Source organism: Neodiprion pinetum, chromosome 1 (assembly GCF_021155775.2).
Source record: "Neodiprion pinetum isolate iyNeoPine1 chromosome 1, iyNeoPine1.2, whole genome shotgun sequence".
Lineage (NCBI taxonomy): Eukaryota > Metazoa > Arthropoda > Insecta > Hymenoptera > Diprionidae > Neodiprion > Neodiprion pinetum.
Window position 1 is genome coordinate 12798699 of NC_060232.1, and position 18755 is coordinate 12817453.

The 18755-nt window shown below is 36.6% G+C and overlaps 1 protein-coding gene across 3 annotated transcripts in view; it reads right to left on the reverse strand.

Moving 5' to 3' along the window:
• The window catches only part of ldd (lipid droplet defective), a 58786-nt gene that overhangs the window by 32412 nt on the left and 7619 nt on the right, over nt 1-18755 (reverse strand). For all 3 annotated transcript variants that reach the window (XR_006884281.2, XM_046635228.2, XM_046635215.2), the window contains exons 2-10: nt 3368-3444; nt 3001-3224; nt 2758-2900; nt 2541-2671; nt 2019-2404; nt 1585-1902; nt 1256-1508; nt 976-1167; nt 660-877 (exon numbers count right to left, since the gene is read on the reverse strand). Coding sequence is in view for 2 of the 3 variants with exons in the window: in XM_046635228.2 (XP_046491184.1) it covers nt 660-877; nt 976-1167; nt 1256-1508; nt 1585-1902; nt 2019-2404; nt 2541-2671; nt 2758-2900; nt 3001-3224; nt 3368-3430 (1928 nt within the window). In the remaining variant the exon portion in view is untranslated. The remainder of the gene's footprint in view (nt 1-659; nt 878-975; nt 1168-1255; nt 1509-1584; nt 1903-2018; nt 2405-2540; nt 2672-2757; nt 2901-3000; nt 3225-3367; nt 3445-18755) is intronic.

The window sequence follows — 18755 nt, forward strand, 5'->3', positions numbered from 1 at the left end:
GCCACCAAAGACCAAAATTATTTTGTATTGAAAACACACGAAACAGTTACTGCCAGTTCTTACCAGGAAACATGCAAATCACCAAGACCTCCCTATTTTGTGTAGTAATATCAAAACATAATTCCAAGAGCTACAGGTGCATTCAATTTCAGTATTTTGTCGTCATACATTCAAAGTACATACGCTGGTTTAATTGATTTAAAATCCCGAAGCTCGAATGGCGATAATACAGATTCAACAAATCTTGACGAAACTGCAACATCCTCTTCCAGCTGAAATCTTTTCTTTAATGACATATTTTGTAGTCACTGTTATAGTGTTTTATTCGTGAACTTTGATGGGTTATATCCTTGAAACAATTATACCAATATTCATCAGATTCACAAACCAAAGCATATTGATGGGGCTTTTTGGCCCTGTGAGTTTAGTTGTAAATTGTTATTTTGGTATTTTTGATCTCACTAAATATCCGAAAATATTACAATTTCGCTTGCGTTGAATGACGCTGTGCAAAAACGAAGACCTATTTCATGTTATCATTCACGAGAAATTAGAAATGAAATTGCAGTTGATCAAATAGTTGTATATCATCGTGTTAAGGGTAGCACTAAGTTTGTCAGTTAGTTTTTAAATGATTCATCAAAAGTGTTTAGAATTACATGTCCAATCTGCCCCGAGGACTCATGTTCCGATGTGTATCAGACCAAGTACTGCTTGGGGCAAAAATTTTCCAATCGGGTTCCTTTGATGATTTAGGAGTTTCTAAATAAAGCACAAATTTCTTAACGCTTCGGATAACAGTTGTTAAATTAGAAGTACTCATTGGCACTGGTAATCCTATGGCTCCATAAACAAATGTGTCCAGCATGTTTTGTACCTAAATAAAACAGACAGTGAATAAAAAATTTTTTGTAGACTTCTATCCCATCTCAATCAAAGGCAATAACAATATACGTATGTGCATCCACTCCTTACCAGATGTTCAAAATTTTTAAAGTTGAAACTGTCATAGATTTCGGTTAAAAACTTTTTTCCTTCTTCGCTGCAAAGAATATTTAAAGTAGCTCTGTAATCTTGTGGTGAGTCTTTGGAGTCATTAATAATTTTCTGGAGCATTTTCTGGTCGCAAAATACTTCTCCGGCACCCTTATTTATTTCTAAGAAATTCTGTCAAAAGCAATACGTTCACCATGAGATAAAACAACATGTACTACATCATTAAAAATTCACACAGTGTCTTTAGAATTATACGTACCTCGACTATATCAAGTTGTGATAGGGATTCTACGATTTTCCGATAAATCGTAGGATTTGTCATTAAAATAGAACGTACAAGTGAAGTATGATTCTGGGCAATGTCCCAAATTCTTTTCGAGGTTTCAAAATGAAGAGTAGCAACGTGGTGTGTAGCTTGAACAATCACATCCGTTAACGAAATTAAGTATGACAAATTGTTCATGATTTTCTTCGGAAAAAAATTCCTCAGGCTGTCGAAAACCTCGGCCGTTCTATAATGGTGGAGTTTTATTAGTACTTGCCAGGTTATGTATCGGTAGGTATGTAATATTTTTAATTTGCACATACACTTCAATGTCACCTTGATGCTCACTCAACAAAATCTTAGTAAGCTTGGTACCTCCCAATAATACTTCCCAGGCGGCATCCAAAATTTTACCTACATTTACAGCTTCGTAAGAGTGGAAAGAAGTATTTAAATTTGTCAAAATATTCTCTGTCATTGTAAAAACACTTTCGTGAGTCGATGGGTCGATTGAATTATTCTGAAACGTATTTTTGACCATTTGCAGCATCAAGTTTAGTTTGAGAAAACCATTTCTCGCGATAGGCCAATTAGCTTCATTTTGAAATATTGGGTCCAACAAATTAATCGCATCGGTAATGCTGAAATTATGAACCTTTTGTAATCCGTATCCAAACTTACTAGTAATAAGCTTGAGCTGTCAGATTATGTCAAAAACGAACACTTTTTACAATGTGAACTATTATTAAGTACTTACAATGATAAGTTGATCTCCTTGAAAGTTACGTTTCTAAAGAGTGGAATTATCTTTGGTAGCCATTCCTGAAGTCTTAGCTTTTTTGGTACATGTAAGTCTACCATTCTCAAACTCAATATGGAATCTGCAGTTTGTTGAAGATCTCTGAAAATATCATAACTACTAAACTTGGCCATCACCAAATTTACCATGCTGAATAGTCCGTTGAAATCTAGTTGTTCGGTCAATCTCTGCAGAAGTTCTGGAATTAATGTTGAATTCAGAGAACAGAGTGCTTTAGACACTTTCAAAAGATCCTCGTCAGTTTCGAGGATGAGGAATTGCTTTAAACTCTCTGGCGTGCAAATAATACCATCCATATTAGAGGATCCAAAAGCCGCAGCAAGCTAAAAATAAATTTACAAGTTGGAAGACTGGAATTGTTTAAATTTTTTGTAATAGTTTCAATGTTATGCTTTTGAAATTGCAGGATAAAATGTAGTATACGTGTTAATAACAAGTAAGAACAACGAAATTACTCACATATTGTAGTTTTATAGAAGCATTCAGAATATTATCCACTACTACCGGACTGAAATTAGGCACTTCACGTTGTATGAGATCTCTGATTTCATCATGATCACTGAATAAGTCACCGAGGGAAATACCTCTTTCTGTAATTGAAATTGGCAACAACAATGATAGGTTCGTGTTTAAACCAGAATAATACTTTTGTATTGTTGAGTAAAATACCACTTACCAAATATTTTCTTAACACCTGGTCGAGTTAGAACTTCAGCCATGGATTTGAAAAATTTGATACTCTTAGGTAAAGCTTTGACGACACCGAAGGTTGTTTCATTTTTTATCATTGGCTGCAGAGCGTTTAACAACGGTCCGAGTCTGCAACGTTGAGTGAATAATCATATAATACATGTGCAATTATGGATTGAATTGAAGTAATTATTCGCATATCTGTCAACAAAAAAGCTCCGCGACTTACTTGGCATTTTTGTACGACGGTACTTCCTCGTATTCTGATAGAGGCTTGCAGGGATTGCCCAAGGTACAAATAAAATTTTGCAGAAACGGCAGGAATTCATTTTGAGGCATCAGTCGAGCAGGGAATTGACAAGTTGGGTTGTACTCAGGATCGGTATTATCTCGTACGGCATACAAAACGAGGAATACCAACACTGGCCATAACAAGACCAGAGCCAGCATACCCTAAAAAATAATTTTATTGCATACACGAAGCACACCAGCGGTGTAGGAAATCTTTTTCGTACAAGCTAGAGTATTCTCTATTATCGTTGTTTTATAATTTAAGGTATAATTTGATTCAATCGCTGAGACGTGGAAATACTTACTGGATTTCGTTTTCGAACAACATAATTTTTCCACAGCAACAGACATAGTTGGTCACCTATCATGATGCGCACCGCACCTAAAACACAATTTACCACTTTTTTACTTTTACACATGGTGAAAGTCTCGCAAAGTTTCGAAGTTGCATTGAGTGAATTTCAGTACTTTTATATGACGCATGCCTAACTTTTGATCGGAAGTTAAACATTTATCTAGTATTTTTCGAGTTCATCGAATTCGGTGTATAATACGTATGATGCGACATCGTTGCTCGTTATTATAATATAATTTCTGATAACAAGGAGTCCACGCCAAAGTTGGTAGACCTCAGATACACAGATAGAGTGGGGTAAGCTGTAAAACTCGTTCAAGCGTACTGTACTTTGCGACAGCCGTCCATAATTTTGAACATTGAGATACGATTTTGAACAGTAGGTGAAAATATTGTGAAAAGATGACATGATCGATCTACTAAACACTGAATATTGCAGAAATAATTGTGAAATGTTTCAGTTGATAAAATATGCAATTTGCCATCCTTATGAAATACAGTGGAATCTGGTTACAAACAATTTCCACTATGATTTTTTCAAGTCCGCTCAAACGCAATCCCACACCGCAAGCCAAGGCCAAGCTTAGCGCAACGTAGCTGATTACAAGCAATCTCTTCTAGCGCGGTGATTTTAACTACGTAACTACTATTGGGTCTGTCCGTTCTAGGGTTGAAAAGTATGTGAGCATATTGAGATGATTCAAAAGAAAACCGAAAGATGAAATTTTTATTCTTTCATAAACCTACCCATGGAGTAATTACTGAGGTAAGGTACTACGTAATATGGGCACACGAATGGATTTTGGATTACAAAAAAAAAAAAAAAGAAAATTGTTATTGGAAATACTTGATGAATAGTTACATGTAAATATATATACGTAGGTATTACCAACGATGAAAATTCAATAATTAGCAATGAAACAGAATTATCGTACGTAACGCAATGAGGTTTACTGCATTATAATTTTCAAATTGCACGGTTAAAAAACTTCGAATTCTCTCGGTATTTATTCAAAAAAATGCTACCATAATCTATCCCGTTCTTAAATGGGCATTATCTAATTGTAAACCCTCTTCTTCAATCCCGATTTTACTCCAGCGTTTGTATATGGTCGTCGAAGGCATATTAATCCAAGTATCGTTGATCCAATTGATGTCTTGGAGGGTAATTGCCTTGAGATAATTCCTAACGAAAATTCGTGTATATTCAGTACCTATTATTGATGAAACAAGCCGAAACTTGTACCGTATTTTAAGGATTTCTAATATTTCTTGATCCATCGGTAGTATGAGTGAAGTAACGTTCGGCGGTAAAAACATTACTTCAATGTCACCAACTCATATGGGAACATGAGCCTTAGAATTGTCCACAAGGTGCAATATTTTCGTTCACAAGTGTTTTAATCGTGAAAATGTTTGTATTTTGAGGACGAATTCTTTGTGAAATCAGACTTCAAGAATAGCTTTGGTGCTCCAACTGTTTTCTTTTTTTTTTTTTTTTATGCGCAGGTGTAATGTACTGGTAAATTTGCTTTACAATTTTTCCAACAGTTATACGAATTTTATCTTCTCTAAAACCAGGAGCACAAATTTTATCACTGCTGCCAAAAGTTTTATCTGTTCTGAATTTCCACCTGGTCTTGTTGATATTGAAGTTCTGTACTCTTAACGAATTCACGATCTTATCGAATATTCAACAATTATCTCTTAAAATTTTCTACTGCTTGTGGATCGTCAGATAGCCGTTGTCCTGCAACACTTCGCAATCAAGTGCCATTGCGTAGTTTCTAGCCTGCGTGCCAGCCGTCACTCGAAAAGCCTTCTCTTTTAAAACGGAACTAAAAACAGATATTTTCCGCACTTTAACCTGAATAAACGACATGCATAATTATTGGTCCAATTGTTCATTATCTGCTCTTCGGTTTGTCTTAAAATTTTTTAGATTCTTAGTTTTACCCAATTTATTTTTTTTTGATCTTTGATCAATCCATTATTGTAGTAAACTATTGTCCAAATTAAATTTCATGCTCACCGACTCCCTCGATTCCGGTTCCCGATATTTAGAAACAAATTTTCATCACTTAAATACACAATATTATTGATTTTACAATTAAAACTATAGACTTCCAATGAAATGTTAATTAATAAGTTTCCTTAATCAACGATATGAGTCAGTTTTGTAGCATTTATAAATTAATAACATCATTATTTCAAACGGTTCGATGTTTGAGGCCTGATAACTCCGAAACGAATTACCTTACGCAAATCTTTATTCAGATCGTTTTTGTAGAGGGTAAAATTTCCTACAAGAATATGTTTTGTTTATATCTTCATACTGATTCGTTTTCGAGCAATAAAATTCAAAAAAAATAAAAAAAAATTTTTTCCCATGTTATTTAAATGGGAAATAGAAAATTGAGAATCGCCGCCTCTAAATATCAATATTAAGAGCTCATATTTTACCGAGGTCATTTTTGAGGGACACTCGGAAGATTTTTCAATGTTCTTCGAAAAAAAAAAATAGTCGGTTTTTTTGGAACACTCTAGTGTCGACTAATATTAATCATTTCTTTAATTAATCGATGATGGTAATTATTTTCATCTATATTTACTACGAAAAAGAAAAATTTTCAATTTTCTTCTGAGGTGCTAACTTTTCTTCGCTCTCCCCTGGGTACATTATTGATACACAATAATGCTAAAATTTAGACTAACTCGTTTTGCAGGAAAGGCTACCAGGTTGTTATCACATAATAAATCACAAACTGTACCAATTTTTGAGGGTTTAATAATGGATTATTATTCTAATAGTACAAGCTTTCATGAAAAATTTGGCTCAAAGAATAATGAAAAATTTGTAAAATTGGTCAAATAGTAGAATTATTACAGACTCATCTGTAGCAATCTCAACATGTTTGAGTTCGTTATTCTTCTGAAATACATTATGGCATTTAAAATTTTGGATAAGTCGTCGAATGGCCTTAGGATTTGTACCACCTTGGTCACACACTGACTGTGAGGCAACGATACTCAGACCACCCAACAATAAGTGTACTCGTCACACTATATCTGTGTATATGCGTTGAATAGTTTCCGCTGGACTCAAAGACTCCTTCGAAGTATCGGTTGGGAGTCAAAATAACGAAAGATTAAAAAATCGACTAGTCGAAGACCCAGAATTTTTTAAATACGAATTTTAAAATAACGAATGATCAGTGAACTGAAATTGAGATTTTTGGTAAATCAACCAGTAGAATAACTGTTTTCCCGAAAGTTTACTTACCCGAAAAAGTAATTTCAAAACAGTCTGCATTTCAAATGAACAGAACACAGATTGTGAAAATACAGAAAAATGTAAGTTCCAAAATTGAAAATTAGGAGCTGCTAGTTGTTCAAACAGCCAAAAAACAACAAAATTATATGCCGAAAATTAAAGTTCAGAAAGAGCAAAATTTCTATCCGTAGAATGCTGAAGGACGAGAATTCTAAAAGGATGAAATACCGAAAGGTCAAAGTACCGAATCTCCTGAAAATTTGGAAGTTCTGAAATTCGTGATCTCGATGCTGGTTTGATCAAGATTATCTCATTGTATTAGACAATCGTCTGTGCCATCAAAAAGAAAAAAAAAACAAATACAAAATCGGAAACATATTTTTAATACCATTCAAACAATAAATCTTTTTTCCTGTACGTTCGATTTATACAAGACTGTATTACATTAAGTCATGTTCCACATTCCGAAACGCGCTTTCGTGTCACGTTGCCAGCGTAACGCCATCTATTAGCTGCAACTATTGACGTTAGAAAAAATAAATTTGATTCTGACGTCTTGCAACCTTTTGGTGTTCCGTCTATTCCGTCTTAGTGGGTTTCGGGATTTCGACGTTTCGAGTCATTGGTCAGTCGTTATTGATAAATTCAGATTTGTAAATTTTCAAAACAGGCACGAGTCTCACATTTGAAAAGCCAACTTTGAAATTTCAGTCCGGTTTTTCAAGTATTTAAAAATGAAACCGCAATCACACAATTTTACATTCATATAACGTCACAAGTATATTTGATTACCAAACAAAATGTTTTGAAAAAATGTACTATCATTCACAAGAGATAATTTTTTACTCAAGAATAAATCTTGATACTTAAGTAACTCTTATTTTTTTAACTCTTACTTAATCGGTGGACGATATTTTTTGTCTAATTATTTTTCAATACTCAAAAAAGAACAACATACTTTTGGTCTTTGTCATAAAAGATGAATCACCGAGATTGAATAAAACATCATCAGGTTTATTGAATAGATCGCGAATCATTGGTCTTGTAAATACGAACAAGACATCCTGTACCACTCACAATCAGTATACCACGAGGTTATGCGGGACTGTGGATTGCTTATAACCCGCATAGCCCGGGCAACGAAGCTAAAATAAGAATATTAAATCCGAAAGTTTTGAAATTTGGTGAAAATGTTTATTAGAGCTTACTCTTGAACCTGTCAAAAGTCCTGACCAATTAAGGTCCGCAATCGTCGCCACCTTGTAAAAAGGGTGTACTTTTATGGTTTTTGGTCTATAACTCTTTATTTATTAACTTTATCGAAAAAGTTGTGATGATCAGAATTTGAAAACATTTAATTTTCTACAAAAAAGGTTAATTCACTTTTTTCATAAAACTAATATTTTCCGTGTGAATAGACGACAAACTTGATGCAGATGTCACGTACGCCGTCTGAATACATACTTGTAAATATATATCATTACTTTACTCCTAAAACAACATAAATTGACGAGGAAGCATAATCTTTATTTATAGGAATTACGTTGCGGGAAATGCACGGAAGTACAAATCGTTCTGATTTGTATTCTCATGTATTTTTAAGGAATAACATTCTCGTACAATTATTAAATTTATACAATCGCTCGCCGGATCCCGGGTCTAATCAAACATCGGGATGAGGCCAATGCGAGACCACGCACCTCGAGGATGATGTACGCGAGACGAGCCTTTGTTTCAAAGGGTCTAGCCGCATAAGCATAATGCCCCCGAAGATTTTCAGCTGAGAATAAGAGCAAAAAATTTGTCATCCAAAGGAACACATTTCGACCAAAATTACACCCTCTAATCTTCCTACTTATTGCGGACCGTCTAATATCGCGTTTTGCCGTTTTTCCTTTTTTTCTTCGACCTCATTGAAGCCATCGTACTAAAAAAAAATCACAATTCAACCAGTAAAACTAAAAGATCAACATCTTCGCCAATAATAGGCACGTTACTTTTTGATGAAGATAATTGGATTACAGTGTTCACGATTAAAGAATCTGCATCATCTGTGCTCTGTCGACATCCTATTCCCTGATCGTTTAGCTTGGTTGATACCATGTCAATTAACCTGCTTTTGTTTTTGTCGTTTGAAAGAAATTGATCATGCTGAACGGTGACACTCATACTTTCTTCAAAATCGATGCCCATAGAATTTTTAGCAGCATATCGGCGATTTTGCTCCGCTTTCTTTGTACTGTTATTCGTATTGGAATAAGCATCGAATACTACTGTGCAATTTTTACCGTAATGTCTCTGAATATAAGTGATGTAGCTCGCCCAAATGGTTCAATAAGTTGAGTTTGGTTTCCAAATGACTCGATGTAAGAGGAATCCACCGTCAACAATGTTAACACAGTCTTGCAGGGTAATGTCTTCGTTTGATAACGGAAAGATTTCCTACATCGCGGATTTTTTTGTTTTTCGCATGCCAGCTTCATAAAAAAGCAACAATGGGTGTGCAGCTAATTCATGTTCCAAATGGTTTTCTAGTTCTTCGTCGGTTTTTTTTTGAAATGACTGTTCTTTGAAAACTCAGTAGGGGGTCAAGTAGTACTATCTCAGAACTAAACAGCTGTCGATCGGACCCTATACAGCCCTTCCCCTCCTCCCGACCCGAGCAGGTATACAACCGTCAAACACCGTCCTTGGTGGGGATTATATTATGAAGAAGTTCGTCGTCCATTTACTTGGTAAATGTTGGTTTTTGAAAAAACTGAACTGAACCTTTTTTGTAGAAAATTAAATGTTCTCAAATGTTGATCACTAGGTACAACTTTTTCGATAAGGTTAATAAATAAAGAGTTATAGACCAAAAACCATAAAAGAGCACCCTTTTTCCAATATGGCGGCGATTGCGGACCTTTAGTTGGTCAGGACTTTTGACAGGTTCAATAGTAAGCCCTAATAAACATTTTCACCAAATTTCAAAACTTTCGTACTTATTATTTTTATTTGCTGGAATTCGACCTTCTTTGCCTGGGCTTGCAGTGTTGCACATTTAACCGACGCACTCACACACATTGATGCGCTGTAGTGTGGAACCAGACTTGATGACTCTTCTACAAATTTTCTCCTGTAGCCCCGAGCGTTTGCTTACAATCAGATTCTTCTTTAAAACATTCTCTACATTCGGTGCGCGAAGTGGTTACTACGCACACTGAGCGTAAAAATTCGTGAATCGGATACTTCGCTTACTACCAACAGACATGAGAAATCGAATTTGGACACTGATTGTGAGTTAAAAAAACTAATTGCTCATACATAAGCACTGTAGTTCGTAGGGTCACGAACGCATGAGGTTCACCTGTTCCTAGTATTCATCAATCATCAGTTAGCTACCACGATAGTTCGTGAGGACGCGAACAACTCCAGGATAGCTGATTTAAAGTCGACGATACTACTAGCATAAATTTTTTGGGACAGATCCGATACTACAGGGTACTTGACGCCATGGCGACGTAATACTTAAGAATGAGCAAAGTGCCTAGTGTGTTGATTTAGGGGCTAACGGTAGCGTGAACCAAGACAAAGGGCCCTGCAATCTGTCTCATGACGTAGTATAGGGCATCACTTCTGCAACAGCGGAAACTCGGGGCGCAGCTTGGATAGGAGACGCTCTGCTTCGGTTACATTATATAAAAATGTAACCATCCTAAATTGGCATATTCTATTCAAAATCAAGAATTATGCAAATAAATATCGCCCACTGGATGTGAGAATTTCTTCGAACTATTTCATTTACTGAAAAATAAGATAAAAATGTATGCACAATGGATTTCACTGGTATGGTGGCATCGCTACTGCCTAACGAGATACATAGATGCAAAATAAAATTCTATCAAATTTAATGTAATAGCACATGTCATGATAAATCGGGAGATAATAAACTGAATTGGATAAAAAAAAAAAAAAAAATTTGATTGGTTCTCAATTTAATAGGATAAATATACACGGAAACCAACGATAATTTTCAAAAATAAATAGATTTCAAGGACTAATGTTTGACAAATCGTCACCTGTGATCACAAAAAATCAGATATGAGAATAGTAAACAAATCAATTTTTTCATGCCGAAACTGACATCTTCGTACGCATTGTTTTATGATCGAGTAATAGAATAGACTCAACCCTCACGGAAAAAGACCCCAACGTGGGTGTAAATTCGTACCCTCAACCCATAGATAATGCTAATTTCCCATAAGAAAAAAGTTAGGTGTACGAATTTACACCCAAGTTGGGGTCTTTTTCCGCGAGGAAAGAAGGAACGGCGTGCGCTAGGCACCAGTTGAGGCCAGTGTTTGAAGCTTATGTGGAAGTGTGACTACGATGTTTGTATCAAGTGCGGATACGATGTTGATAATAATTGCAGATATCAACGGGGAAAAACGAATTAAACCTACCGTCCGGGACAAAGGAGACAAAGCAATGTTTTTTCGTTACAATTGATTCTATATGTTTGGATTATATACAGAGTGGGATAAAAGAACAGTACCAATCTAAAACGCGGACAAAATACGACCGCGTTTACCGATTTTTTTTTGTTGCTCTTTTTGCGTTTGAAAATCCGAAAAATCTCTGCTTTTTTTCCGAGATACCCGCTTTTGAAGAATGGATTTTTAAAAGATCACTGCGAGGATGGAAAAAATTATTAGTAAAGAATGTTCCACTTAATTTCCATCCTCAATTGTGATTTGGAGTTTAATTCTGGCAGTTTGGCAATTTTTCTAGATTTTATGAACATGACATGAAACGTTTCTTGTCATATTAGAGTCAAAACACGCGCGTCAAATTGATGAGAGATCATGGTTGAAATCACCGAGCTAAAAAATCCCCGACTAGTACGTGTTGAGCAACAAATGCAGGAAGAGGATTTAACGTCGAAGTGTTACGACTTTTATGCTGCCGGATCGCCAGCACAAGAAACATATTGCTTCAAAGGAATGGGGGTAGGTTTTGGAGATCCAGGGTGCGGCAACAAAATTTTACTCCAGACGTTTTTCGAGAAAATACATCGGCGAGTTGGATTCGAGGGTGAGAATTTGAAGAAATTGTATCATTCGCCAATTCTCTCGTGCTTGGTGGGCATGAAGGCGGTGGTTCTTGAGCAAGGGTTGATATTTATGTTTCTAAATTATTATGACTTGAAGCAAACAGATGTGGTGTAGTCTATTTATTCATTACCAATTTTTTAATTCCTCCATCAGGCGTGGTTTTGCCATCTTTATCTTAAGCTGGCATCGTCATCGATTCCGGCGAAACGGTTGAAGCAACAAAATCGCGAATGCGGTAAATAATTAGCAACAAAAGAGCGCTAAATTCTTAGTATTATAATCCAAACTAATTTTTTCGAGTGATTTATTCCAGCTTATTGTTAGAATATATCGTCAGACGGGGTATGAAACAGTAGGACAGAAAGGCTGCTCTCAACAAAGTTTCGCTAAAGTGTAAGACCAGGTTATGTGAGTTCAACTTCTACGGAGCAGTGAATAATTCTCCCCCATGATTAAAAATGTGAGGCTATAGGTAATGCGCCAATATCAATAGTCAGCCGTAACGCCGTCATAGGGAAATTTATAAAATCTTCGTTTCATGCCTGGTGGTCGGTCGTTTCTGATTAAATTTTAAGTTATTGGCATCATTTATAGTCAACTTTTTTTATAATGGGCTCGCTTGATAATGTCCCGAAAATATAATTTTAACCTGGAAGCATGCGTTTCGACTCTAATATTTGAATAAAGTAGAGTAGAGTTGCTATAATGATACTTTTTACAGAATTAAACTTCGAAGCGTAATTCAAGATGGAAATTAAGTTGAACATTCTTTAATATTGATTATTTCATCCCCACGGTAACTTTTTCAAAACCCGTTTTTCAAAAGCTTGTAATTTAGCAAAGAATGTAGATTTTTCAGATTTTCAAACTCAAAACAAAAATTTTAACCTTCTTATACCGAGCGAAAAAAAGTTACTGAAAGTCGGTCGATACGTCCGGATTTTATTCACATTTTGAATCGGTCCGGCTGTTTTTAGCCCGCTCTATATACTGCGCGTAAGTAAATAATAGTTCTTTAGCAATCACCGTGTAACATTTAAATACCGAACACTCAAAAATGCAGCTTAACCTCGACAGAAATCTCTCCTCACCCCAAAGCATTACTATCAAAAAATACGTTTGTTTTTATGACTGGGAGGAGGACTTTTAACCCTTTCATGCATAGTGGTAAGTATATTTACCAACTCCTTATCCTTTCGATTTCTTCTTATCTACACGTTCAATTATTATGAGAATGATTATACAGAGGTTTTCGACGTCGCTGGTCACGTCAAGAATTTGAATAAGGCTTCAAAATTAGCTGAGAATGGATATACCAGGGTTTTCACGATTGCTGATCACGATTTTATCATCATATTTTCAAAATTCGAAAGTCCAACATCACATTGCAGTCAAAGATAAGAAAATCGTTTTTTCTTTTTTATATAGACTGTCAGTAATATTCAATTAGTTTATAACAATACATATGGCCACTTTTGCCAACTTTTTCGTATTCCCGTGACTACGCCCCCCCCCCCCCCCAGTCGACTGTCGGCACTCAATACAAAATGGAATATAGAGAAAAATAAAAAAATAATTTGCCGGAAATATGATCTCTTGGGAATAATATGTTGCGGTCATTCCGGTTTTTCAGGTCAAACAAGTTAATAATACGGTTGAGTTGGAAATAATGATTATTTTTTAATTATTTTGCAGAGAAAATGACCGTGAATCAATAATTTACGCACTAATTGTACGCTATGCTCGGTGGCTCGAGAATCGAAAGATTACTCGACTGTTTTTCTCGAAAACAAAGGATTACTGCACCAAATCGCTTCACACATGTATAAGGATCGTCGAAATCCGTTTGTATTAGGCCTGATGATTCCCTTGTAAGAGGGCGAAATCCAATGAATTCCAAATGTTTTCCTGCCGCGTTGGGTTGGACTTTCGATCCCGGAAATCAAATAGTATAATCGTGATCAGCGACTTCGAAAATTCTAGTATATCGATTATTAGCTGATTGTAAGGCTTTTTTCGAACTTTCGTCCGCCATTTTGAATGTTCGAATTTCACATTCGTAATCAGCAGCCCCAAAAGCCCAAGAATTCAAAATTTCATGTGAATCGCACGTAAGAAAAAATGTATACATGGACGCGTTAAAGGTTGTCTCGTGATTATAAAAAAAGTCACCTATTTCGTACACAGATATCGGCGTTCTTTCGTACAAAATATTTTACGTAAACCGTACAAAACTCCTAGCAAATAATGAACTCAAACGTCAAATACTCTACTGTAACGTCAGGACTCAAGTCACGGCTCCGCTACGCGGATCCGGAAATCGATCGTAAGTGCTACTAGTCGTAAAAAATTTCCCGGATCTTATCAGCTCTCAGATTACAAAATTCTTATATTCTAGCTTATCGCTATCGTCGATGTCTGCTATAGCGGAACGCAGGTTATCTGCAGGATGCGTCGGTGCTTCCTAATTAATCTGTGGCGTGTTGACGACTTCACGATGCGGTGAGATAGGTACTGATGTTTGAGAGGAAGGCTACGGCAGGGTCTTATAATGGTCTTACATACAGGTTTCGAAACGACTACGAAATGATAGGTACTCGTAGCTGATCCAAATATTGTTACATTTTTCGCCGCTACGTGGCATTGCTGCTTAGTAGTGTGCCACAAGGACATAGTAGTTTCTATCTGTCTCCTTCAATCTCCTGAACCAGACACATGAACAGAAAATAATAAGCGGGGAAGGGGGGAGCACAGAAGACACATGGGTGGAGGCAGCCCCCTGACGATCACCACTGCTCGTATACTAAAAAATTGTACGCGTTTTGTCCCCGTTTTTTAGTTCCTTTACGTGGCGCCAGTAGACTTCTGACACGCTCGCTGCCCTCGCTGACCGCGCACGAGCTTGTCAGACAACTACTAGCGCCACTAGTAGTGGAGATTGGCGGCAGAATCGAGGGACATTTTGCGAACCACTGTTAGCAGCGTGTGTCAGAGGGCTGGGTGGGGGATACTACCAGACCGCAGCGACGCATATGGCAGCGAGCGAAAAGAATAGATCACGGTCTTACATACAAGTCTGGAAAGTCGCTAAAAATTTCAGTGGCGGGGGTATGTCCTCTCATTGAAGCACCGACCGTTTCGCCTAGTGGCCACGAGTGTCGCTGCTATCGAGGGATTCAGGCTGTGTGAGAGAGACGGAAACAGATTTCAAAACCACGGACGGTCAACAACCTGTTTCCATCTCTCTCGCACAGCCTGAATCCCTCGATAACAGCGACACTCCTGGTCACTAGGCGAAACGGTCGGTGCTTCTATAAGAGGACAAATCCCCACTACCAGAGTTTCCAGAATTGTATGGAATACCGTGGAATAGATGTTCGTAACGGACTCACACGGCCTCATTGAAATGAGGCTTCGCTATCGGACCTGTACGTAAGACCACGGGAATCCCGGTCGTTTTGGTTTCCGTTGCGGTAGAGCTCCACGTTGGTCTCTCTAATTGAGGCGTTAGCCTCGCCGTCGTCGCCCTTCCTTCGAAAACCTCTGACACTGCTATCACTTGACCTTGTCAAATTGAGCACCACGCTTGGTGTCGCACAAAGGCGAAAACAAGAATGAACAAAAAATCTGGAATATTTAATTCGATAGTCTGTAACGTGTCAATTGCCAATCGGCTTGAAGCATTTACGATGAAAATGCATTCGCTTTTGTGTCTCATATGTTTCGTTAATTCGTTATTCATCATTGATGTTATCAAATGTTTTCAACGTCACATTTACACTTAATACAAGTATCGCGATGAAGCTTAATCTCTCTATCTAATAAAAAAGTCCTGAAAAAATGAGAAAGAAGTAGCAACAGGTGAAAAAGATTATAATAACAATAATATAAAAAATATTATAATAACAATAGTATACGCATGAAGTTGGCGGTGGAGTGAGATGCCGAAAACAAAACAAAAAGCATCTAACAAACAAAACTCCCTTTGACAGCTGTCATCGGCTGTTTATGACAGTCTTTGACAAATATCTTTATAGGTATCTGTTTCTGACAGGCAAAAAATAAACATGCAAACGAGAATTATCAAAATGATGCCCGACGGGAATTGTCTTTTTCGCGCGCTGGCGTATCGTGTATACGGCACTCAAGATCGACACGCAGAGGTGAGACTGAGCATCGTTCAAATATATCATACCGGCAAACATGTCAGCAGAAGTAATGAAACAGAACTCGAGGAGAGTTATATCAAAGAAGAAATAGGTTTTTTCGGATCCTGTAAATCCTTGATCCGATTAACCACTAAGTAAGGGCCTTCCCAGTTCCTTTGTAGTTTCGGACATCGTCCTTTCTGTCTTCGAGGTTGAAGGAGCCAGACAGAATCTCCGGGATTAAATTTTATATCCCTGGCTCGAATATCATAACGAGTGTTTAATTTGTCTGAAGCCATAGAAATTCTACTTATAGCAAAGCTATGAATTTCTTCTACTGCGGGGAAAATAATAACTATAGCAAAATAAGTCGCCAAATGCAATTGGGGATGCATGGCATCGGGGGTTTTGTACATGTGAGTGGATTCGTTTACGAAAACAATCTGAGCAGACCTGCATAGGGGGCCAATAGCAATGTCGGGTTGATCGGAAACAACCGATCAACAATTGCAGACCTGTCATCAAATCAGCATAAATAAATTCACCTCTCTAACAGACACCGTATAAAGAAATAGTGAGGCGCGTAGCGCCGAGGTGGGATTGGCGCGCGAAGCGTGTGTGGTCACTAGTGGATTCTAATTTCTAAATACTAACGCCCAGAATCTCACCCTGATACGCGTATAGTATCAAGAGTTCTGAAATGGCTCATCGTCTTATTATTTCAAAGCATACACTTATTATGGCCATCAATTTTTGTATGCTTTCAAAACTGCACTACTTGGAATTGATCTTGAACCGAAGATGATAGGTCTTTTTTGCTGAAATTGTCATGAATCAACATTAGAGTGAAGTTAAAACTAAAACTTACTCACTTGATCCTCATTTGAGGTACTTATTACGAGGAACTGCTCACTTAGGAAATCATTGAACCATTTTATAAAAAATCAGATAGGCAATCGCTAGGAATCGCTGGAAATCCTGTGAGTCGCACGATTCGACATTTTCTCATGATTTTTCCAAATATACAGGAAATCGTAGGGAATCGCCAAGAAATCACGAAATTTTCGGAATCGCTGGGAATCGCTAATCCCCTCTCCATGCAAGCAAGCCTTTGTCCAACGTTTATGCGTTATAAATTTATCAAACAATACCAAAGAAATTGGAGTGCTGTGCACGTGGTATGATTTAACGTTAGAAAAAGTCTTAGTTCCTGTGCCGATGGATGTCCACGGTTATATAAATATTAAGCAATATAACCTCACTATGTCATCTCCTATAATAAATGAAAAAAGTTTAAGTGTTCATGACAGTATTTTTAAGAAAATAAAAAAATTCTTCTAATACCTTAAATAATCTATGTTATTGAATGGGTATCCACGTATCCTGAACCATACATTAATTAATTTCTATCCGTAATAATTAATCAATATTTATTTCTCATTTTCAATCTAGAAATCGTTGATTCTTGAAATTTAGAAATCATTCGTAATGTTAGGAGTCAGGAAAAATCACAACAAATTGCGAGTAATCTCATTGATTCAGGCGTTACGAAAATCGCAATCGAGATCACAAGAAATCGATTCCTTTCGGAAATCGATGAACCACGGAATAAGCGAGTGAGCAGCCCCTCGACTTATTATGTAATAGTATCAACTGCATCTTCATCTGCATATTTCGACCACAACTGAGTAAAGACTGGAATATAAAAATTAATAATCTGGTATATGATAGAGATGAAGAAGAACAAATTGGTCCCAGACAATCTTATTTCGCAGCACTTGCTTATCGGACTAGAATCAAGTTACAGTTATCGAACAAGAGGCTGCCAATTGTGACCAAACATGATAACGCGATGTCGCAAATATGATAGTATACGCCTCACGTTTTTCGGTACAAGTCTGTATGGGGCTAGAAAAAATTAATTAATACTTTTTAGTCAGTTTTGAAAGCGTTGAAAATTAAAATTTTTATTTTTATTTGAATAATTATTTTCACTCTGGGTTACTAAAATATATAATATGCAGGACAATAATCGGAAACTTTATAGCTCTATAAGTACCGAGCTGACTGAAATATCTGTACACGTCTACCACGCACAAACCCTATTACATTCGAATAGGGAAAAATGGAAAATTCTAATTTTTATGACATTTAAACTTACAATTTCAGAACTGATCGATTGAGACGACGTTATCGTGAGAAACGTGATTGTTTTTATCAATTGGGCTTCCTGCAAATTTTTTATTTCCGTTACTCGAAAAATAACTCAGAATATGAAAAATTTGTGAGAAGATACTGTATACACTATTCATGCAAATAAGCCAGCCATTCGGGTTGATCTGTAAAAAATCACTGCCCAGTCTAACACTTGGCATTTCGTTACTTCTGGTATTTCAAATATGGAGTTGAAACATTGAATTTTGACATCACGGGCAAACCAAAGCCGGTTTTGCTCCCATACACTTCTAGCTACTTTTAATGATTTTTCATAAAAAAATTAAAGTTGCGAAAAGTTTTTCGATGATTAGAGTATATTTCAATAGATATAATTCTTATAAACATGAAAATTCTCGATATTTTTCTTTTACAACACAACTGTTTCTGGATTTTGTAAACTTGTGTGATATACAAATTTTCACGGCAGGAAAATATTAGATTATTACTTTGTGAATTCAGAAAGGTTTGTACAAAAGAATCGGCCTAACAGTTACATATTTCTCAGCGGCATTTTCTTACGTCAGAAACTCTTTGAACGATGTTTAAGCTTGAAGCTTATCGCAATGCAAAAGTACACAGCAACTTGATCAGCTTGAGTGTAAC